Here is a 19,392-nt window from a genome sequence, read left to right as displayed (position 1 = left end):
TCGACTTTATCTATGTTTTGATTATCGTTCTGAATCCAATTCATAGTCTTTTTTTTCAGCTTTTTGTTCAAAATGTTGTTTATTTCTTTATTTTTTTATTTATGAAACTTATCCACATTCAAGTGTTTAAAAAAGAATGCATGAAGCTAGAATAAAATTTTTTGTTTACAAGCAGATACCCTGTTCTTTCTTTTGGTGTTTTGTATGTTCAGATATTCATGTAACAAAACATATACAAATTAATACCTAAATAGGGGCATAGTAGTATACTTAAAGTATGATGTAAAGTTCACTTAAAGAAAACTTATGAGTATACTTGTAGCATAAAACTACTAAACTAGTAGTTTACTGAGACTATACTTCAAAGTGTACTAAAAATGCTACTACAAGTATTTAATTAGTAAACTATCAGTATACCTGTAAGTTCACTTTTAGTATAGTTGCAGTACAAACTAAACATTTTGATGTAAACTAGTTGTGTACTCAAAGTTTACTACTGTTATACTTAAAGTATACTTAAAAGTATACTTTTATATACTAGAAAGTGGGCCAATTTAGTCCCAAGGAGTATTGAAATAGTACACTTACAAGTATACTACTAGTACACTGAAATTTGTATACTTACTACATGAAGTATACTTGAAAATATACTTGAACTTTACTTAAGTATACTTACTAAAATAAACTTGAAGTATACTACTTTTTGGTAAGGGATAGTATACATTTTTAAACAATTTCTATGTAAAATCTACATATTTAGGTACTAATGGTTCAAGTAGTGTAGTCTTTCAACTTATTTCTACCTCATCTAAATCATCGTCGCCCTCTGGTGTCTGAGCCAGAGAATATCCATAAACTGTTTAAGACTGTACGAATCAGAACGAAAACATGAATGAAGAGAACGTGTTCTTGTGTGCACATTCATATACAATGTCTTACTGCCACCTTGTGGAGATTGAACATTATGTTGCCTCTCTCCATATATGCTATAGCATTGTAAAATGGTAAATAATGTAGCTGACGCTTTTTTTCCGATTTGAATAAAAGCTACTAGGATTTATAGTGCCCCTTGGACAAGGCACGTTCCAGATTGCTCAACAGCACAATGGTGATACTTCATTAAACTTAATAAGTAATTACATTTTTCGTATTTTTTTAAATACAAAAAATCATACATACATATGCACAACAGAGTTTATATATATAAAATGTATCATAAAATATTTGATGTTTTGCAGGAACATATATATTTTTTTAAACTATGTTACTTTAAAACTAAAAATGCACTACTAATAACTACTCAGTTGACAAAGTGTTGCTATTTAGGAAGGGCTGTGCTTCTCAGTTTTCATTGGGCAAACCCGATCCAGAGGATTTTCATGAGCGCACAGTGGGAGGAGAGACTGCAGCAGCGCTGGATATCAAAAATAAACCTCTCATTTCTCAGCAAGTATAAATACCAGCGCCTCAGTCCAGAAACAGTCCGGTGGACTTACGAGCTCGCGAACTTGGCTCCGTTTTAGTTTTAATTCAATTGCACCTATAGGTTGCATTAAATAGCCTATTTTATTCATTTTCAAAATTAAGCTAGTGAAGGCATGTGGATTCTAACTATAAATGTTTATGATATTAATGGTTTTCAGAAAAGTAAGACCAGTTTAAAATTATACATTTAAATAGCCTAGTACATAAAAAAATAAATAATTTAGACATTCATTATTTCTTTTTTGGAATAGCGACAATTTAATAAAATGTGGTCGTGTTTAGTCACATCTATATTAATTGTTTGCCTCCTCGCTGAAACATCTGCTCACTCATTTGAGACTGAGGAGATTGTACCTGTACGGCTGACTGGAAGGACCGCAGGACGAGTGGCCAAGAGGAGTGAAGAACAGCCCAGCTTCAGTCTCACGGCTTTCGGCAGGAATTTCACACTTAATTTGACACCGGACAGCACCTTTATATCGCCAGCACTGAAGGTTTATCGCATCAAAGCCAAACCACAAGAAAGACTTGAGTCCACTAGCAAGCTGACAGAACTTTACAAGTCCTTGAATCAAACTGAAGAGACTGGAGCAGAATTATTAAAAGGTTGCTTTTACATCGGCGCTGTTGACTCCGATGAGGACTCTATTGTCTCTGTCAGTTTATGTCATGGGATTTTAGGATCATTTATCACAGACGGTAAAGAATATCTAATCGAACCAAAACTTCTCGGCTTGGGAACATCTGGAAAGTTAACCGAGCAGCTGCATGTCATTAAAAGAAGACGTTTTACAAAGTCTCCGCAGGTCTCTAAACCGCTGTCGGATATAAGAGATGATGATCAGGATTCGATGTCTAGACGCAGGCGCTTTGTCTCTACTCCCAGGTTTATTGAGACTTTGGTGGTCGGTGACGTTTCTCTGACACATATCTATGGAGACGAGATCAAGGTAGGGGCTCACAAGTGTGCATTTGAAGATGTGTTTCATTTGACCACTTTTGACAGATGAAAAATCTAACTGAAGCTGTTTCAGAACATGATAACTGGTTTCTGGTCTAAGCTGTGCAAGATGATCCAAGCTGGTAATCTTGACCAGCTGCCATCTTCTAAAAACCAGCCTGACCATGTTAAGATTACATGACTGACTGGTAGCTTTCTGGTCTAAAATGGACTACCAGCTTGCACCAGCTATTAAGTGTCTTTACATATAATGAAAGTTCTTTAGAACTCAAATTGCTGATATAAAAGTCCTAGTTTTTGACTTGTAATTGTTTGCTTGTCTTAGCTACACTGTAAAAAATTCATGTGAAATCTACAGGAATTTACTGTGTTTGTGCACAGGAAATTACTGTATATTAGTTCACAGTAGAATACCGTAGTTTCAGTCAAAATTGCAGTAATGTAAGAAGTACTGTGAGTGTCACAGTAACCAGCAATGTCTTGTAGAAAATCACAGTAACTTCCAATGTATTGTAGAAAACACAATAACTAATTATGTACTGTAGAACATCACAGTAATTACCAATGTATTGTAGAAAACACAACAAGCAATTACGTACTGTAGAAAATTACAGTAACCAACAATGAGCTGTAAAAAAATAATGGATATTATTTATATCCAGCTTAGTTTTCACAAGAGAGCGGGCGCGACTATTTGTAACTTGAATGTGTTTGGCTTCTGGTGTCTTTCACTTCCAGTTATTTTACCTGTACAAAAACAGCCCATTATACTGCTTCATACAAACTTTTAATTATTATCATATTATTTTAACTTCAGTATCATAATCATAAATTCAGCCCCCAGAACGCGATTTCACCGTACTGCCATATACTAGGGTTTTCTGAAACCCAGCCACTGGGATAGAGAAGGAAAACATAGTAGCCTACACTGGCAGCTGGGTTTCCAGCCAATGACTGCATTTAATTGGGCCTCACTGTAATTCAATTACATTTTAGGTTTGAATAGAGAATACAGGAAGCAAATGTATTCTTTAATAAAAATAAAAATAAAAAAATGACCAGAAGGTCATCAAGATTTTATTGTTTTCAACACATCCAGCAATAAGTGAAGAATGATTAATGAAGCTTGTTATAATGATGAGCAGTTAACGGTGACTGTTGATAAATGAATATTTATATTTAAATCGTGCAACATGCATTATTTATTTCATATTCATTTTAATTTTAATTTTCTTTATTTGGGCTGAACCAATATAACTAAACAGCAATGGAAGCTGTTGGTACCGATAGTCTAGTAGTTAGCGCACTGACATATAGTGCAACTGTGTCTCTGGCGACCCGTTTTCGTTTCCTGGCTTAAGGTCCTTTGCCGATCACATTCCCCACCAATCGCTACACTGTCCTGTGTAATTAGCGCAAAAAAAAAAAAAAAGTTGCCCTTGCAAATTAGTTAGTTTTACTTTACAGTTACATGGTTGCTACTGTAAATGAAAACAGCGAAAAGATGGTTATTTCTGCTACAGTAAGTTACTTGTCACTAGCTGCCAGTTAATTACTGTGAATTTCACAGTCAGTTTCTTACAGTGTATAGTTTAAGATGGTCTCCCAGCATGGTCAAGCTGACTATGCTTGGAGACCAGTTGAGACGTGCAAACCATTTTAGGTTTATAAATACGAATTATAGGCTACACCCTGCACTTTTAAGCCAAATACTTATTCAAAATTCGAAAGAAGGATACAGCTTTCTACAGTAAGATCTACCTTGAGGGACCTATCAAAATGTGCATACCATAGACTGCAGTTGTGTGAGAAGAGTGAGTCACGATTATATGAATTGTACTGTACTGATCTTCACACCCACATACGATCCACCACCCCCTGAAATTCTCCTTCATCGAGTCATCGAAAACAAATGATTGGAAAGACTTGAGTGCGAAAAAATGCGCTGTCCGGGTCGGGATCATGAGGTAGATAGCAATCCAGATGTTGATACTGGGATCCAAATCTCCAAATTTGCAGATGGAAACACAATGCCTCATAAAGCAACCCATGTCAGCGTGGACCACCAGCTGCTCCTAATGTTGACGTCAGGGCTTTCCGACAAACAAACCACATATTTGTGTAGAGTCGACAGAAAAAAACAACTCTAGAAGAATCTCTGGTCTTTGGCTGTATCAGCTAAAAATGATTCCCATTTAAAGACTATTGAATGGAATATGTAGATTATATACTACAGTAAATATGGGTAATCAATGCAGGTGATTATTATACTGAAAATATATTTTTTTTTACCATGCATTTTCTAATGCAGTGTATTGCATGTGAAAAAGCTTGAGATATTACTGTCCACAATAACTGTAGAGCCTGTAGTGTAAAAGCCGTTCCTTTCCAGCAGTTCTGAGCTGATCCAAGATGTCATGCTTTTACACTTAACATTCTGCTGCACAGTTGGCGAATAGCGAGCTGTTGGTTTTCTCTCTTTAGCACTACATGCTGACCTTGATGTCAGTGGCTGCTCAGATTTTCAAGCATCCCAGTGTTAAGAACTCCATCAACATAGTGCTTGTGAAGATGCTGATCGTGGAGGACGAAGAGGTTGGGCCGTCCATCTCCAGCAATGGAGGCGTCGCTTTGCGCAACTTTTGTGCCTGGCAACAGCTCTTCAACCCACCCAGCCACAGGCATCCGGAGCACTTCGATACAGCCATACTTTTTACTAGAGAGGTAAGCAGTGATTTATTATGTATTTCAGAGTCAGGTGACATCTATTTATGGGATCGTGATGAAGTGAGAGTCTTGCCATTAGCTGAATTTAAAACAGTCGTCCCTTGTAAAAAAAACAAAAAAAAAATACTGGTTAAAATGTACTGCCAAATGTAATGACAAAGCATTTATGGTAAATTAAACATACTTTAATGTCATTTCTATTGAAACGTCTATGTCATGTATTTAAATATATTTGTAATTACACATTTGCAATGATGTAGTTGCAATTTAGTACATTTAAAATGTATTAACCTTAAATGTAATATCAAATAACACTACAGTTAAAATAATATAATATAATCAGTTACTTTCAATGTGTTTTAGTTTGTTGACAACAATTATTAAAACATAATGATTTATAATTATTACAAATGAATACAATTACAAAAATTTGTAATAATAAAATTATTACAAAGTGCACTTTTTAAGTGTACTTAAGTGTATTAAGAAACAGTGTTGGGAAGGATATTTGGGGAAAGTATAATAGTTATACGTTACCCTATTTAAAATGTAATTACTTTATTAATGTAATGTAACTGATTACATTTGATTATTTTCCTAAATTTCTAATGAATGTTTTTAACTGTTAATCATTTTCAAACATTTAAACCAGGCAGGGTTAGCCTTATAGTACTCAACCACTGTATTTCAAAATCCTTCACCACTTGAATTAAGATTATAATAATTTAATTTAATTTGTTAAAGCACTGGAACATCAAAAACATGCAATGCAACACATTAATATTATTCAGCATATCCTAGCATTTTGTAGAAAATATTCAGATGTAACCCTCTTTGTAATTGTTATCATTTTTCTCAGTAACTGTAACAGATTACAGTTACATTTATTTTGTAATTAAATTATGTAATGTCGTTACATGTAACTAGTTTACTCCCCAACACTGTTAAGAAACATGAAAGTCTACTCTAAGTACTCTTAAGTGGCCTTTTATTTCACTAATGTTATATTATCCATTTTTTAAATTCACTTACAAAACTTAAAGTACACTGCAAGTGCACCTTCAATAAAATTAAGCACACTTATTTTTTACAATGAGTTGTTTGGTTGTACCATTAAAAAGTGTGCATGTGGCCAGGTTCAAAACTTGACCTTTTGAATATATATATATATTCACATGTACAGTGACTTGAATTCTTGTCTTCTATTATAAACATGTTAAATTGGATACTTTTTTAAGTCAAAAATATCAAAAGTAAGTGAAACAATTGTCGTGATAACATCATCAAAAAAGCCTAACTAAAAGAATGAAAGTCTTGAAAATAAATAAGCAGTTTGTCATAATCTTTTATTATTATTTCCTAGAAACAGCAATATTTGTTATTTAATACCAAACTAATATTTAATTAAAAAATTACTATTTAACAAAGCATAAAAATTATAACTTAGAGATGACCCCTGCAGACCCTCATGAGTGTTAATGTCAATCTATTTTATATTATTATTTCAGGTTATAAAATGTTATGTTGTTATAATTTTTCTCAGTAACTGTAACAGATTACAGTTACATTTATTTTGTAATTAAATTATGTAATGTCGTTACATGTAACTAGTTTACTCCCCAACACTGTTAAGAAACATGAAAGTCTACTCTAAGTACTCTTAAGTGGCCTTTTATTTCACTAATGTTATATTATCCGTTTTTTAAATTCACTTACAAAACTTAAAGTACACTGCAAGTGCACCTTCAATAAAATTAAGCACACTTATTTTTTACAATGAGTTGTTTGGTTGTACCATTAAAAAGTGTGCATGTGGCCAGGTTCAAAACTTGACCTTTTGAAAAGTGATTGCCGCATTGCTCATTACTAGAGCAGACATTATGGCATATTGAAAATGAGGCTGAAAATAGGAGCAGACTGACTACAGACAGCAGCTTCTCTGAAAGGTGAACACATGTGAGACTGACTCTCGGACTGTGCCAAGGCCAGATGTGCCTTGAATTATGTTTGTTTTGTGGTCTTTTGCTTTGGAAACATTTGTCTCCGTCTCGGATCTCTGGGCAAAGAATGGAAAAGACTCCAGGCATGTTTTTGAGATACAGTTCAGATGCCACATATTTACATTTTCTCACTTCATAGGTCTGCCGCCTGCCAAAACTATTTATTTGCTTGGTTTTATGATGGAAACACTGGCAAATATGTTTTTGCTCTTACTATTAACCACAGACCTGGAACAGCAATAAGAATGACATTTTTTTGTATCCTAAACTGTCTTTCAGGACATCTGTGGACATCAGAGCTGTGACACGCTGGGTGTAGCTGATGTTGGAACCATGTGTGACACCAAAAGGAGCTGTTCTGTTATTGAAGACAACGGCCTTCAGGCTGCTTACACGACTGCACACGAACTAGGTCTGGATGTTCTCTGATAATCTCACCCTAAGCAATTTTCAAGTTGATTTGACCATCGGTAATATGATTTTGTTCCTGATTTAGGCCATGTTTTGAGTATGCCTCATGATGACACTAAGAACTGTGAGCAGCTTTTTGGACATCTAGGCGAGCACCATATCATGGCCCCTGTATTCACTCAGCTCAGTAAGACCTTGCCTTGGTCTCCCTGCAGTGCTTTGCACGTCACAGAGTTTTTCGACAATGGACATGGTATGTGCACCCTTCATCTTTATTTATCACTTCATAGGCATCATGGTGCATTTTACATACATTTTTTGCAATTTAATTTTTATGACCCCTGCAGACCCTCATGAGTGTTAATGTCAATCTATTTTATATTATTATTTCAGGTTATAAAATGTTATGTGGTACAACTTTCCAAAAACCTATGAATTAATAATTCATGTTATTTATATAAAAAAATATGTATTATTTTCTTGAACATTTAATGACCTTAAAATATTTTAAAATATATTTTTATTTCCTTTTCTTAATGGTTACGTCTCATTACATCAGGGTTATTTATTTATAATATACTATATTATATATATATATATATATATACACATATTTTTTTCTTTTTTGTCAAGAACTAAATGAAACTAAATTAAACGTTAAACTAAATGAAAATGGTGAAGGCACCATTTTCATTTAGTTTAACAATCTACTAAAATAACTAAAACTAGAACTGAAATGCTGAAATAAAATTAATAAAAGAATTGTTGAATATGTTTTAATCCTATTTTATTTTAATCTTATTTGTTGGTGACCAAGCTTCAATAAGTGGAAGAGTTTGCAACAGTAGAGGGAACTGATTCCTGTGAATGCTATTAAAAAGTCAGCTTACTTTATGCACTGTCGTGCAGTGTCGGTGTTCCCCTCGTTTGTAGTAAAACACTTTTACATCACCTCTTGCATGCAATTAGTAGATTCTTATTTTTTCCTTTCCTTTCCAATGAGTCAGAAAGAATACATTCCTGTCACTTCACTCCAAGTCATAAAACAGGAATGTAACAAATGTTTTCTTTCCACCGGGCCGTGTCTCTGTAGTATCGGTCTTGCACATTTCCTTTTTTAACCGCTGTATCATTTGAAGTGGGCAGTGGCCCATGTTCCCCACGTGCATTTGTGCTCACTTGTGTTCCTCCTTGCGGCTCACTCCCCCAGATGTGCATTCCTGCGAGTCTCCCTAAATGTCAGCTCCATGAGCCCAATGTTCCTATTGTTACACAATCCTTTGATTTCATGATTTACTACACTCTAACTCTTCCTCTGGATAATTACAGGAGACTGTTTACTGGACACCCCTGAGACGATAGTGGCTTTACCCACTGAGCTGCCAGGCATAACTTACAGCCTGGACCGCCAGTGCCAACAGATATTTGGAGAGGAGTTTTCACATTGTCCCAACACCTCAGCCAGCGAGGTGTGCGGACAGCTCTGGTGCCAGCAAGAGGGTCAGTCTGTGTGCACAACCAGGAACGGGAGTCTTCCCTGGGCAGACGGCACAAGCTGTGGCCCCAATAGGACCTGCCTGAACAGCGTATGCATGTCCTCTGAGGAAGTCATGAGGTCTAAGGTACTTGAAGCTGGGTTTTTAGCCTTTCATTTAATCATTTTATAAATACTTATCTATCTATACCCTACTAATATACCTTTTAAGTACAAATATGCACCCTTTATGGATAAAAAAGGTACAAAGGTGTACCTTTTGAAAAGGTGCCACCCTAGTGACAGCTTTTGTACCTTTTTGTCTGAGAGTGCATTTGGTTGGGTAATACTAGTGCCACTGAAATCACACACTTCAGGAGTATAGGACATTCATTTGGTTGTGTGGTTGTTCTGGTTTAGCCGGCTGTGGATGGAGGCTGGGGCGAGTGGGGAACATGGCAACCGTGTTCCAGATCATGTGGAGGTGGAGTGATGTTCTCCTACCGAGAGTGCAGCCATCCATCTCCTCAAAACGGTGGAAAATACTGTGTGGGCCAGAGAGTGAAGTATCAGTCCTGCAACAAACAGACCTGTGAGAATAACCAAGGTGGGTTGTTCTCTCCAGTCTCAGTAAATTTAGTTAGCTATCTGTCTTTTCATATTGTGTTATTATAAAAGGTAACAATTCTTTGTTATTGCAGGAAAAAGTTTCAGAGAGGAACAATGTGAGAAGTACAACAATCCAAATCACTTTGATGTTCATGGAAATGTGAAGCAGTGGATACCAAAATATGCTGGAGTGTCGTTACGGGATAGGTGTAAACTGTTTTGCAGAGCAAGAGGCAGCAGTGAATTCAGAGTGTTTGCAGCTAAAGTAAGTTACATTTTAAGATTTACAATTATATATTTATCCAAAGCGACTTACACTGCATTCAAGTTATACATTTTAGTGGTTCTTACGTTCCATGACCTTGGCATTGTTAGTGCCATGCTGTACTGTTTGAGCTACAGGAATAAAAGTTCACTTTGAAAAACCTTGTTGTAAGTATAACCATTGTTTCAATCTTAGGTAATTGATGGAACCCCATGTGGTCCAGATACCACATCATTTTGTGTGCAAGGCCAGTGTATCAAAGCCGGTTGTGACCAGGAGATCGATTCTAGTAAGAAGCTGGACAAATGCGGCATGTGTGGAGGGAATGGCCAGAGCTGCAGGATGATATCTGGCTCATTCAATAAAGTCGTGTAAGAATATCTCACTGCTAATTTTAATGTGCACTGTCTTATGAAAGTTGGTTTATTATGGCCACAGTAATAGAGTGCATATGGCTGACCACATTTTCAGATGTGTTAGTTCCAGAAGTATTTTCCATTCATTTTTCCAAAGGGAATTTTGAAAAAGTCTTTATTAAAACATAATAAGCCATTAACCAAGACAATCAGCTACAAAGGTAAATCACAACTTTGATTTAAAGCAAAAAAGTATTTGAAAATCCGACAACGGTATAAGACTGACCGCAAATGGCATAATCAAATTAAAACGAAGCTAAAATAAAAAGTATTCATTTGAAGATGTTGATTATATCTGTAGAAACAATATATGTTACATTTATTGCAAAATATTTATATATACACACATATTTAAGTATTTTGAGACCTAGGGAGACCGACTTGATTACATCATTTGTAGTGCTTGATGGGAGCATGATTTGCTTGCCACCCAGTCTCTGCTGAAATTTTCTGTACATAATCATGGGTATTGTAGTTTTTTGTTTGCAGTTAAACATTTATTTTACAAATAATTTGAAACAATGCAAACAGATGGCTTTAACAAAAGCATATACCATTGATTAACAAATTATTAAAAATCAATTTCCCTAAGGAGAAATGAATGAATTTATACTTCCGGAACTTGATTGTTGCTCTCTATCAAATTTTTTCCCATTTCTTTAGCCATGGATATAGAGACATTGTGACGATTCCAAGTGGAGCCACTAACATTAACATCAAACAGCAGAGCCATGGAAGTATACCACATGATGGACATTACCTGGCTGTACGAAGAGAAAATGGTGATTATATCTTGAATGGCAACTTCTCGGTGTCCACAGTGGAGCAGTATATTCCAGTGCTGGGGGCTGTGCTGAAATACAGTGGCTCGTCCACCACACTGGAGAGACTTCAGAGCTTCCGCCAGCTACAGGAACCAATCACAATACAGCTGCTCTCTACCGCTGGGGAATCCATCCCACCGAAGGTCAAATACACCTTCTACATCCCCAAAACCATGTCTTTTAGCAAACCCAAAGACAAAAAGATTGCTGGCAAACTTATTCATCCTTTTGGGGTGCCACAGTGGGTCTCGGGCGAGTGGTCTGAATGCTCCAAAACGTGTGGTTCAGGATGGACCAGGAGAAACGTGGAATGTAAAGACAATGCTGGCTTCTATTCAAATCACTGCAATAAAGATCTCAGACCCTCTGATATCAGGCCCTGCGCAGACCTGCCATGTCCCATATGGCAAATAGGGCCTTGGTCTTCATGCTCACAATCTTGTGGCCATGGGGAACGCCAACGTAGGATTCTCTGCATTGATTACGCTGGAAAGATTGTGGAACTGGAGAACTGTGATCCTGCCAAGATGCCTGAATCAGTATCTGAAAAGTGTTTCTACCAAGAGTGTTGAGGACATCCTGCAGGCTTTCAAATTATTCAGAGGTGATAAGACACTCCTGTGAAAGAATATAAAGATTTTCATTTGACCGTGCTTCAGGTTGGAGCAGGAAATATTCATGCTTTAGATGGAAAATTTGTTGAGCTTTCATGAATGTTGCACAGACTGATCACTTGGCCTTTGGTTTTCCAGATATATACATGTATATTTATAACCACTATTGAAGTTTGATCCAATAGATATCTACCTCAGCAAGCAATGCTTTATTGCAGGTTCCCTAACTTCTGTCTCCTAATTGCTTTCTTAGAGCATTCCACATAAATTATTTTCAAATATGTCATATTTAATGATTCTTAACAATACAAAAACACACCGACTGGCTAAGACTTAACATTCATCTCAGGCTGACATTATTTTAAATCAGTTCCAACTTTTTTGTTTTTGTACATTCAAATGTACAAAAAATTCAGTTTTTAAATAAATTTGGAATTACAAAATGAATTTATTTTAACTTGGAATGGGAAAATCTTACACTTGCTAAGCCGCTATAAAGGTGCTATCATTCTTTTTTATTGATTTACTTTGTGATTGGGTCAGTAATTTAGATCATTTTTATTTATAAACCTTGGCTTGCATTTATTAGTGACTTATTTTCACTTTCAGAGTTAAAGAGTATCAAAAACACTTGATAGAGCATGATCATATAAATCTATTAGAGCTATTTTCATGTATATTTAAAACTGTATCAGAGGTAAACAGTGGTTGAGCCTAATGTATATTCTGAAACTTTAATAATTACAGGTAAGTGTTAGATCTAGCTTTTGAAAATTCCTCAACAAACATAATGTTTGTGTCCATTCAGAGGGTTGTATAACTTACTATTTACTATCGCTGTTCTTTGTATTAAACACTGTTTTATTTGTGAACTGCTATGTGAATGAAAACCTGGATGTTTGGAAACATCAGTTCTTCCAGGGTTTTCATACTCCATGAGTGGATATATCTGAAAGCTTGAAAGAACTGTGTAGATAAATGGTTAGTGAGAAATAGTTAGTGCTCCATTAAAATGATTGTATATGAATGTTAATATGGTATTGACCATTCCAGTTGTATACATTAGTCATATTAAAAATGCGACAACACATATTATCCCTTCAGTGAAGGATTGTACTTTGTTACTTCTTCATTGTAAAGCTATTTATTTTTGTACATTTTATATTGTGTAAAATGGATACAAATTATGCAGTGTTTCCAGATGTTCCATTCTTTTTGTTTTGTAACTTATCAATGACATGTCTGAAAATAAAAATGCCTAAACATTACAAAAACATATTTTTGGATGAATGTATTTAATTAAAGCTAAAGCAAAAATGTAAGTGCAAAACATAAACATATGAATAGCTACAAAAAGTGCCTGGACTAGGACCTGCACAGCATAATCAGACAGGAAGGCTCTGATTTTCCTGATATCACAGAGCATGAATCTGCATGCTAAGATGTGGTTTGTAAAGTTCAGCTGGATGTCAAATACGATAAGATTCCTGGCTGCCTGTAGTGTTGTTGACCTAAATAAGTTTGAGCTAGAGGTGGTGTTCCTTCATCTATTCCAAAATGTCAGAAAGATTTCCTGAGATAGATGCTGAGATCTTGGGCTTGTTGAACAGGTATGACCCTCTATCATCTGCATAACAGGAATAGGAAAAGTCATGAGACTTTATGACAGGACTCAAAGATGTTACAGGTCGAGAAAAGGAGAGGGTTGAACACCGAACCCTGAGGTACACCAGTGGTTAACTGAAACAATTTAGACACCTCTTCACTCCACAAAGTCTTGAAGGATAGGTCTCACAGGAAGATCTTTAATACAACTGTTTGTTGTAACATGGACATGCAGCCATCCAGCATTCAACAGGCTATTAGGTCTCAACTGTATTATTTAAAGGAAAATTTAAAATCATGACAGCTAAAAATGCCTCTGAAACCCATCACTGCCAAAGAAACCTCTGATGGTCTAGTAAAACTAACACTGTGGCCCTAATGTGCGACTTGGAGTTGCAAGAAACAAATTTTGGCATGGCATTCAAATAGTAACAACAACTCCAAGCTTTGACTCTCCCTTAATAAGAATTAATTTTATTGGGCCAACATAGCCTCAGAGTTTTTTCCCTAATTTCGAAGAGGTGCTCTTTCCTAAAAGAGGGCCCCGTTGAGAGAATGTTTGTTTGATGGAAAATCCTATTCCACATGTCTGAGAGGCAGCTGCTCTCTATCTCTTTGAAAGGGTTTTGCATGAGTTTGGCTCTGAAAGAGATGCATCTGCTACAATTGTTACACAACTTAGCACTATATGTTCTGTCTAGCTTTTCCTTCCCGCTGATAAAATGAACAGAACTGCACTTTTAAAACGAAGCATGAGCTCTAATGGTTTCACATATTTTAACTAACCACATTTGAGGCCTCTGATTGTAATTATTCATAGAAGTATATACTTTGTTATGGGCTGGTGAACTGAACACATCTACCAACATAATAGTCTAAACAATTCCACAAAAAGTGTTTTGTGAGCTGTTTATTGCTTACCTACTTCTCAAGACATCATGTTCTCATAAACTGCCACATAAGAACAGGCTGCACATTATTATGTTGTGCAAATCTACCTTAAGGATGTGGAACAGAACTTTCAACCACTACTCCACCCAAAAACACAAAGCAAAAATGTTTCTACTATACATTACAGCAACACACATGTTGTTCTAATATGTGCTTGTGGCTTACAGGTAACTATTTAGCCAGCACCTTTTATCCAAATTGAATTATATTGAACAGATTACGTGCCTGACTTAGAATAGCTCGCATAGTTGAGAAAATTAACCTGTGAAAGTTTTCTGAAACCAGGCCAGGACAAATCTCTGCTTGTGTCTCTGCTGAGCCAGTGGAAATGACCATCAATAAAAGGAGTTTCTTTTATTTTCACCTGCTGTTATATAATCATCATTCATTCAGGGTTACGCTGCACATCTTTATAAAATGTTTCTTTTTAATTACAGCTGTCACAAGCTATTGTAACATGCTTATGTGATTACTGGGTACATCTTGTTTAGCAATTTAGATCAAAAATGAATTACAGTGCACTGATTATGTGTCTTGCCCAAGAGCTCAGTGGTGACAGATTTGTGTTGTGAACTCAGAAAAACTCCTATTCTCACTTCAACTCGCAAGCTAATTGCTATCTTCATGCAGACCCTTGAGCATAAAGACTACAAACACACTCTTATTTGTTATATATATATATATTACATTTTTATTGTATTTGCATATTATTTAAATGCAGCTTTTCAAAAATATATTTCATTTTCGAATGGCTGTCAGTGAAGGAAGATGCTTTCTGTGGCCAAATCAACAAGCAAGGGCTAATGGTCCCTGAGACAGATCTGAAAAATATATTTCATTTTCGAATGGCTGTCAGTGAAGGAAGATGCTTTCTGTGGCCAAATCAACAAGCAAGGGCTAATGGTCCCTGAGACAGATCTGAGCTGAATGAAGGAAGAAAATAAACATCTTCAAAAAAAAAAAAAAAGCATCTTTATAAAATCGCACAGAAGTGCACACTAAATAATATATATATATAATTTTTTAAGCATTTTATTCTATCCTTGGAAAATTAAAGTTAATTGTGGAAAGATTGCATCATCTTCAGTTCACAAGGGAGGCAGTGAGGATGGCTTACCATCAGTTCAGCACAGCCGATGCTGGCAGGCAGACTGATTCTGATGAAAGGTAAGATAGGGCGTTGAGATTCACATTTTAACTCTGGTTAATCCTATAGGAACAGGGAGAATGGAAAAATCAATTGTATCAGAGCACCTCTCCACATGCCCCAGGCCCCCAGTAAGATTCTGTCACAAGTTTAAAATGTCAAAGGAGTGAGCTAATGCATATTCCTGGTTATAAAATGTACAATACTATCACTTATCTCTAATCTTTGACCCAAGGGTAGGAAAAATTACATTAAAAAATTGCTGTCATAGAACAAATGCACATGCTCTTAATATGCATTTAACAGATTATAAAGCAACATTTGTATATATTCTGTTTATACATGTGCAAATGACATGACTCTTTAAAGATATTCTGGCCCCACTAAAGTTAACCATACTGTCTCTGTAGCCAGATTAGTCTTTTGGTGGAAAAATAGTTTGCGTAATTACTTCTGCAAACCTTGTAGCAATAACTTTAACAGCTCAATCAAATGAATTAATTCTCAAGCTGTTGTTACCTGTAAGTGTGGCTTTCTCATTAACCAACAGCCTTTAATGATTTACAACATCACCCATGTGTCTTAAAGAGACAGTCAAATTTGCATTGTAACTCTGAAGAATTCACATAATCATAACGCACACGCACGCACGCACACACACACACACACACACATTTGAGATATTTTTTTTACCTAATTATTGTATTTTTTTTATTAACTCTGAACCTGTATAAACCCTTGCAGATGTTGTGCTATTCTAAATCTTACAGAAGGTTTAGACTAGATTTATTTCCAAACATTTCAAGAATAAGACTTAGCTCTACAAAAATCCTATTAAATAATTATTTTTGCCAGACTTCTGGAAAATCCTGATGATGATTTTGGCTTAACTCATGATTTCACAATAAAAATGGTTTATAAGCTTAGCTTTTGCCTGTGTTGAAAAATCATTAATTTTTTAAATCCCATTAATGAGAATTATTCGTTTTAAAGCCCTTATCTGAATTATACTCTTTCATACATAACGCCACATGTGTTTTTAAGGCAATATTCAATATACTGTACTTGCATGTGACCATCATTCCAGTCAAGATGCTTTTAAACTTTATAGTTTATGCTGAAATGTAGATTTATTGTATTTATAAAATGTATTTGGGCTTACATTATATACAGTAAACTAAAGTGATTAGCATGGTTATTTTCATTAGCTAGAACGAACTGTGATTTTCTTTGCTGCCAGAATTTGACGAGGTAACCTGAGACAGGAGTGAAAGGTCAAGCTTTGATCAGGTTTTAATTCTTTGCTTTTGTCTTGGCATTTATTTTCCCTTGAGTAGTTACAGATTTGGTGTGTTTGTGTGTTGATGCACACAGTTTTTTCTTTTTACCCCCATTACATTTTGACAACTGTGTCCTATTTGAACAATTAATACCACAAAGTAACCTCAGGCTTAGTTCCACTCTTTGGCTGTGCACAAAACATTCAAATAACTTGGTCAGTGTTCATCATTATGCAACATGATAAGAGAATTATAACACAGACATTAAACTTGCATTTAATCAATTGTGACCTATTTAATGGTGGCTTGCAAGAATATGTTTTATTACGTTTTAAATAAGTATTTGCTTCACTTTGTCAAATAAAAGTTGCTTGGTGCCATATGAACAACACACTAATGAAACAAAGGCATAAAACAGCAGGACCCCTCTTATTTAGCAACTTTAATTGGAAAACACTGCATTTAATTTAACTTTTTTTTATTTATTTCACTTTTATTATTTTATTTTGAGAACAGGGACATGTTGTTACAAAATTCATGTGTTAAGCAGTACACTTTGTAGTGAAGGACTCTAAAATCTGTTTAAATGAAGTTCAAATATATTGGATATGGATATGATTTGATATGCTTATAATAAAAGTGCTGTTTTTATCAGCTGTTTGAACTCCTAATATGACGGCACCCATTCACAAATGACAGTCCTGTTACTTCTATTTCTGGTGCAAACCTCAAACTGTTTAAATGTTTAAAAAATGTTTTTCAAGCACAAAAATATTACACAACATACAATAGTTTCCATTATGCAAAGACTTTCTGGAAATTAATTTTCATCGTTCACATTTCAGACTGGGTTAACAGTTCATATATTTGATCATCTTTAATAAGTTCAGCCCTCATGATAAATGCACACTGAATTCACAGAAACAGAAATACAATGATGAAATTAAACAATGGCACCAAATGTAGCACCAACATATTTTCCGCACTTTAAAGCAGATTTATTCCACTGCAGTGATGAGAAGCAATGGAAAACCCAACCTGACACAATACCAGTAAAAACCCCTGTGACACCTGTGACATTTTCCAGTAGCCATTATTTAATCCAACACGTGCGGCACATATGCAGCACATCATCTCCCGAAGACTGTGAACAATTGCATATAATTAACTGGAATAAAGAGCAAGGAACAGCATGCACCTCACATCCATCATGTTTCAGATATAGCGTATGCCTTCAAAACAGACTTCTGTTGGTTCGATCAAAACAAAAAGAGAAGGAAAAAGTGAATAATAGATACATTTGATGGGTGATGAGTTTAGAACGAAGGATAAATTAATATTATAGACAAGCCTGGCCAGATTATTGGACTAAGTCATACAGCTGACATTAATTTAAATGAACAGTTCACCCCAAAAAAGAAAATTAGCTGAAAAATTATTCACCCTCAGGCCATCCAAAATCTAGATGAGTTTGCTTTTTCATCAGAACAGATTTGGAGAAATTTAGCATGACATCAGTATGACAGTCCAAACAGCTGATAAAATCATCACAATAATCCACAAGCAATCCATACGACTACATCAATTAGTCGATTAATCGCATCCAAAATAAAACGGTTTATTTGCGTAATATATCTGTGTGTACTGTGTATATTTATTATGTATATATAAATACACACACATACAGTATATATTTTGAAAATATTTACATGTAAATATTTATATTTATTTAATTTATATTATATATAAATATATATATTTAATATATAAACGTAACATATTTTTCTTAAATACTGTATATACATGCATGGGTGTGTATTTATATATACATAATAAATGTACACAGTACACACACATATACTATGTAAACAAAAACGTTTATTTTGAATGTGATTAATCGCGATTAATCGTTTGACAGCACTAGTTTTAACTTCACCTTTTGCTTGATCTGTGCATATTTCTCTCCTGATTCCAGCAAGATGATTTTATTTGTAAGTTTTTTGCAAGTTGATAGTTCAGGAAATAGATTGTGTTCAAGAAGGTTTTTTCTAAAATCATGTATTTTGATCACAGATGCTTCACACAACATACAGAAAAGTTTAGATGTGTTATTCTGCTTGCAAAAGCTAATTCTTTTGTAAAAGTCAAATAACTCTATATGGTTTCATTGTTTTGCTACATTTTTCAGTATCAACTGCCCTCTCACAAGCCTACCCTTTATAAGCTGAATTATTTTCAAACAAATACTAGCCCTATGGCCACAATGAAATATACTTTTATTTGGCATAACTAATTTATTATGATGGCAGCCTGAATCCTTTTATTTCAAGTCTTGCTGGCACACACTAGGAAAATGTTATTTGTCTAATCACTATACTGCTGAAATCAGTGCGCTGTTAATGTAACTATAATTACATTATTATAGTTATTATAGTAATTATTATTTTATATATGTAGTTTCATTTATGTGTTCATTTTAATAAAGGAATGGAAAAACTATTTACGAGCAAAAGTTACAGTTTTTTAAATGCATGCAATAAAACTTTATGTTCCTTTAAAGCAGGATGGACTGTGCCACAGGAAACTAGTTTCCTTTCCTTGGAAAAGAAAATCCCCGCCCCCC

General features: G+C 35.1%; 1 protein-coding gene across 1 annotated transcript; it reads left to right on the top strand.

Annotated features, from left to right (window-relative positions):
* The first annotated feature begins 1,502 nt into the window (after window positions 1-1,502).
* LOC107701419 (A disintegrin and metalloproteinase with thrombospondin motifs 8-like) lies at window positions 1,503-12,202 on the top strand. Its single transcript, XM_016503419.1, has 9 exons — window positions 1,503-2,435; window positions 4,931-5,170; window positions 7,453-7,585; window positions 7,670-7,837; window positions 8,914-9,206; window positions 9,479-9,665; window positions 9,760-9,932; window positions 10,128-10,303; window positions 11,012-12,202. The coding sequence occupies exons 1-9, from the start codon at window positions 1,752-1,754 to the stop codon at window positions 11,742-11,744; spliced, it is 2,787 nt and encodes a 928-aa protein (XP_016358905.1). The 5' UTR covers window positions 1,503-1,751; the 3' UTR covers window positions 11,745-12,202.
* Window positions 12,203-19,392: the final 7,190 nt, after the last annotated feature.

Source organism: Sinocyclocheilus anshuiensis, unplaced genomic scaffold, assembly GCF_001515605.1.
Source record: "Sinocyclocheilus anshuiensis isolate Anshui unplaced genomic scaffold, SAMN03320099.WGS_v1.1 scaffold1906, whole genome shotgun sequence".
Classification (NCBI taxonomy): Eukaryota; Metazoa; Chordata; class Actinopteri; order Cypriniformes; family Cyprinidae; genus Sinocyclocheilus; species Sinocyclocheilus anshuiensis.
The sequence above is the reverse complement of the archived record's forward strand: the minus strand, read 5'-3'. Positions and strand labels throughout refer to the sequence as shown.

Coding starts and splice junctions, on each gene's coding strand:
- LOC107701419 (XM_016503419.1), top strand. CDS start 1,752: ATGTGGTCGTGTTTAGTCACATCTATATTAATTGTTTGCCTCCTCGCT. Junction 7,838..8,913: donor GTTTTTCGACAATGGACATG/GTATGTGCACCC, acceptor GGATAATTACAG/GAGACTGTTTACTGGACACC. Junction 9,933..10,127: donor TCAGAGTGTTTGCAGCTAAA/GTAAGTTACATT, acceptor TTTCAATCTTAG/GTAATTGATGGAACCCCATG.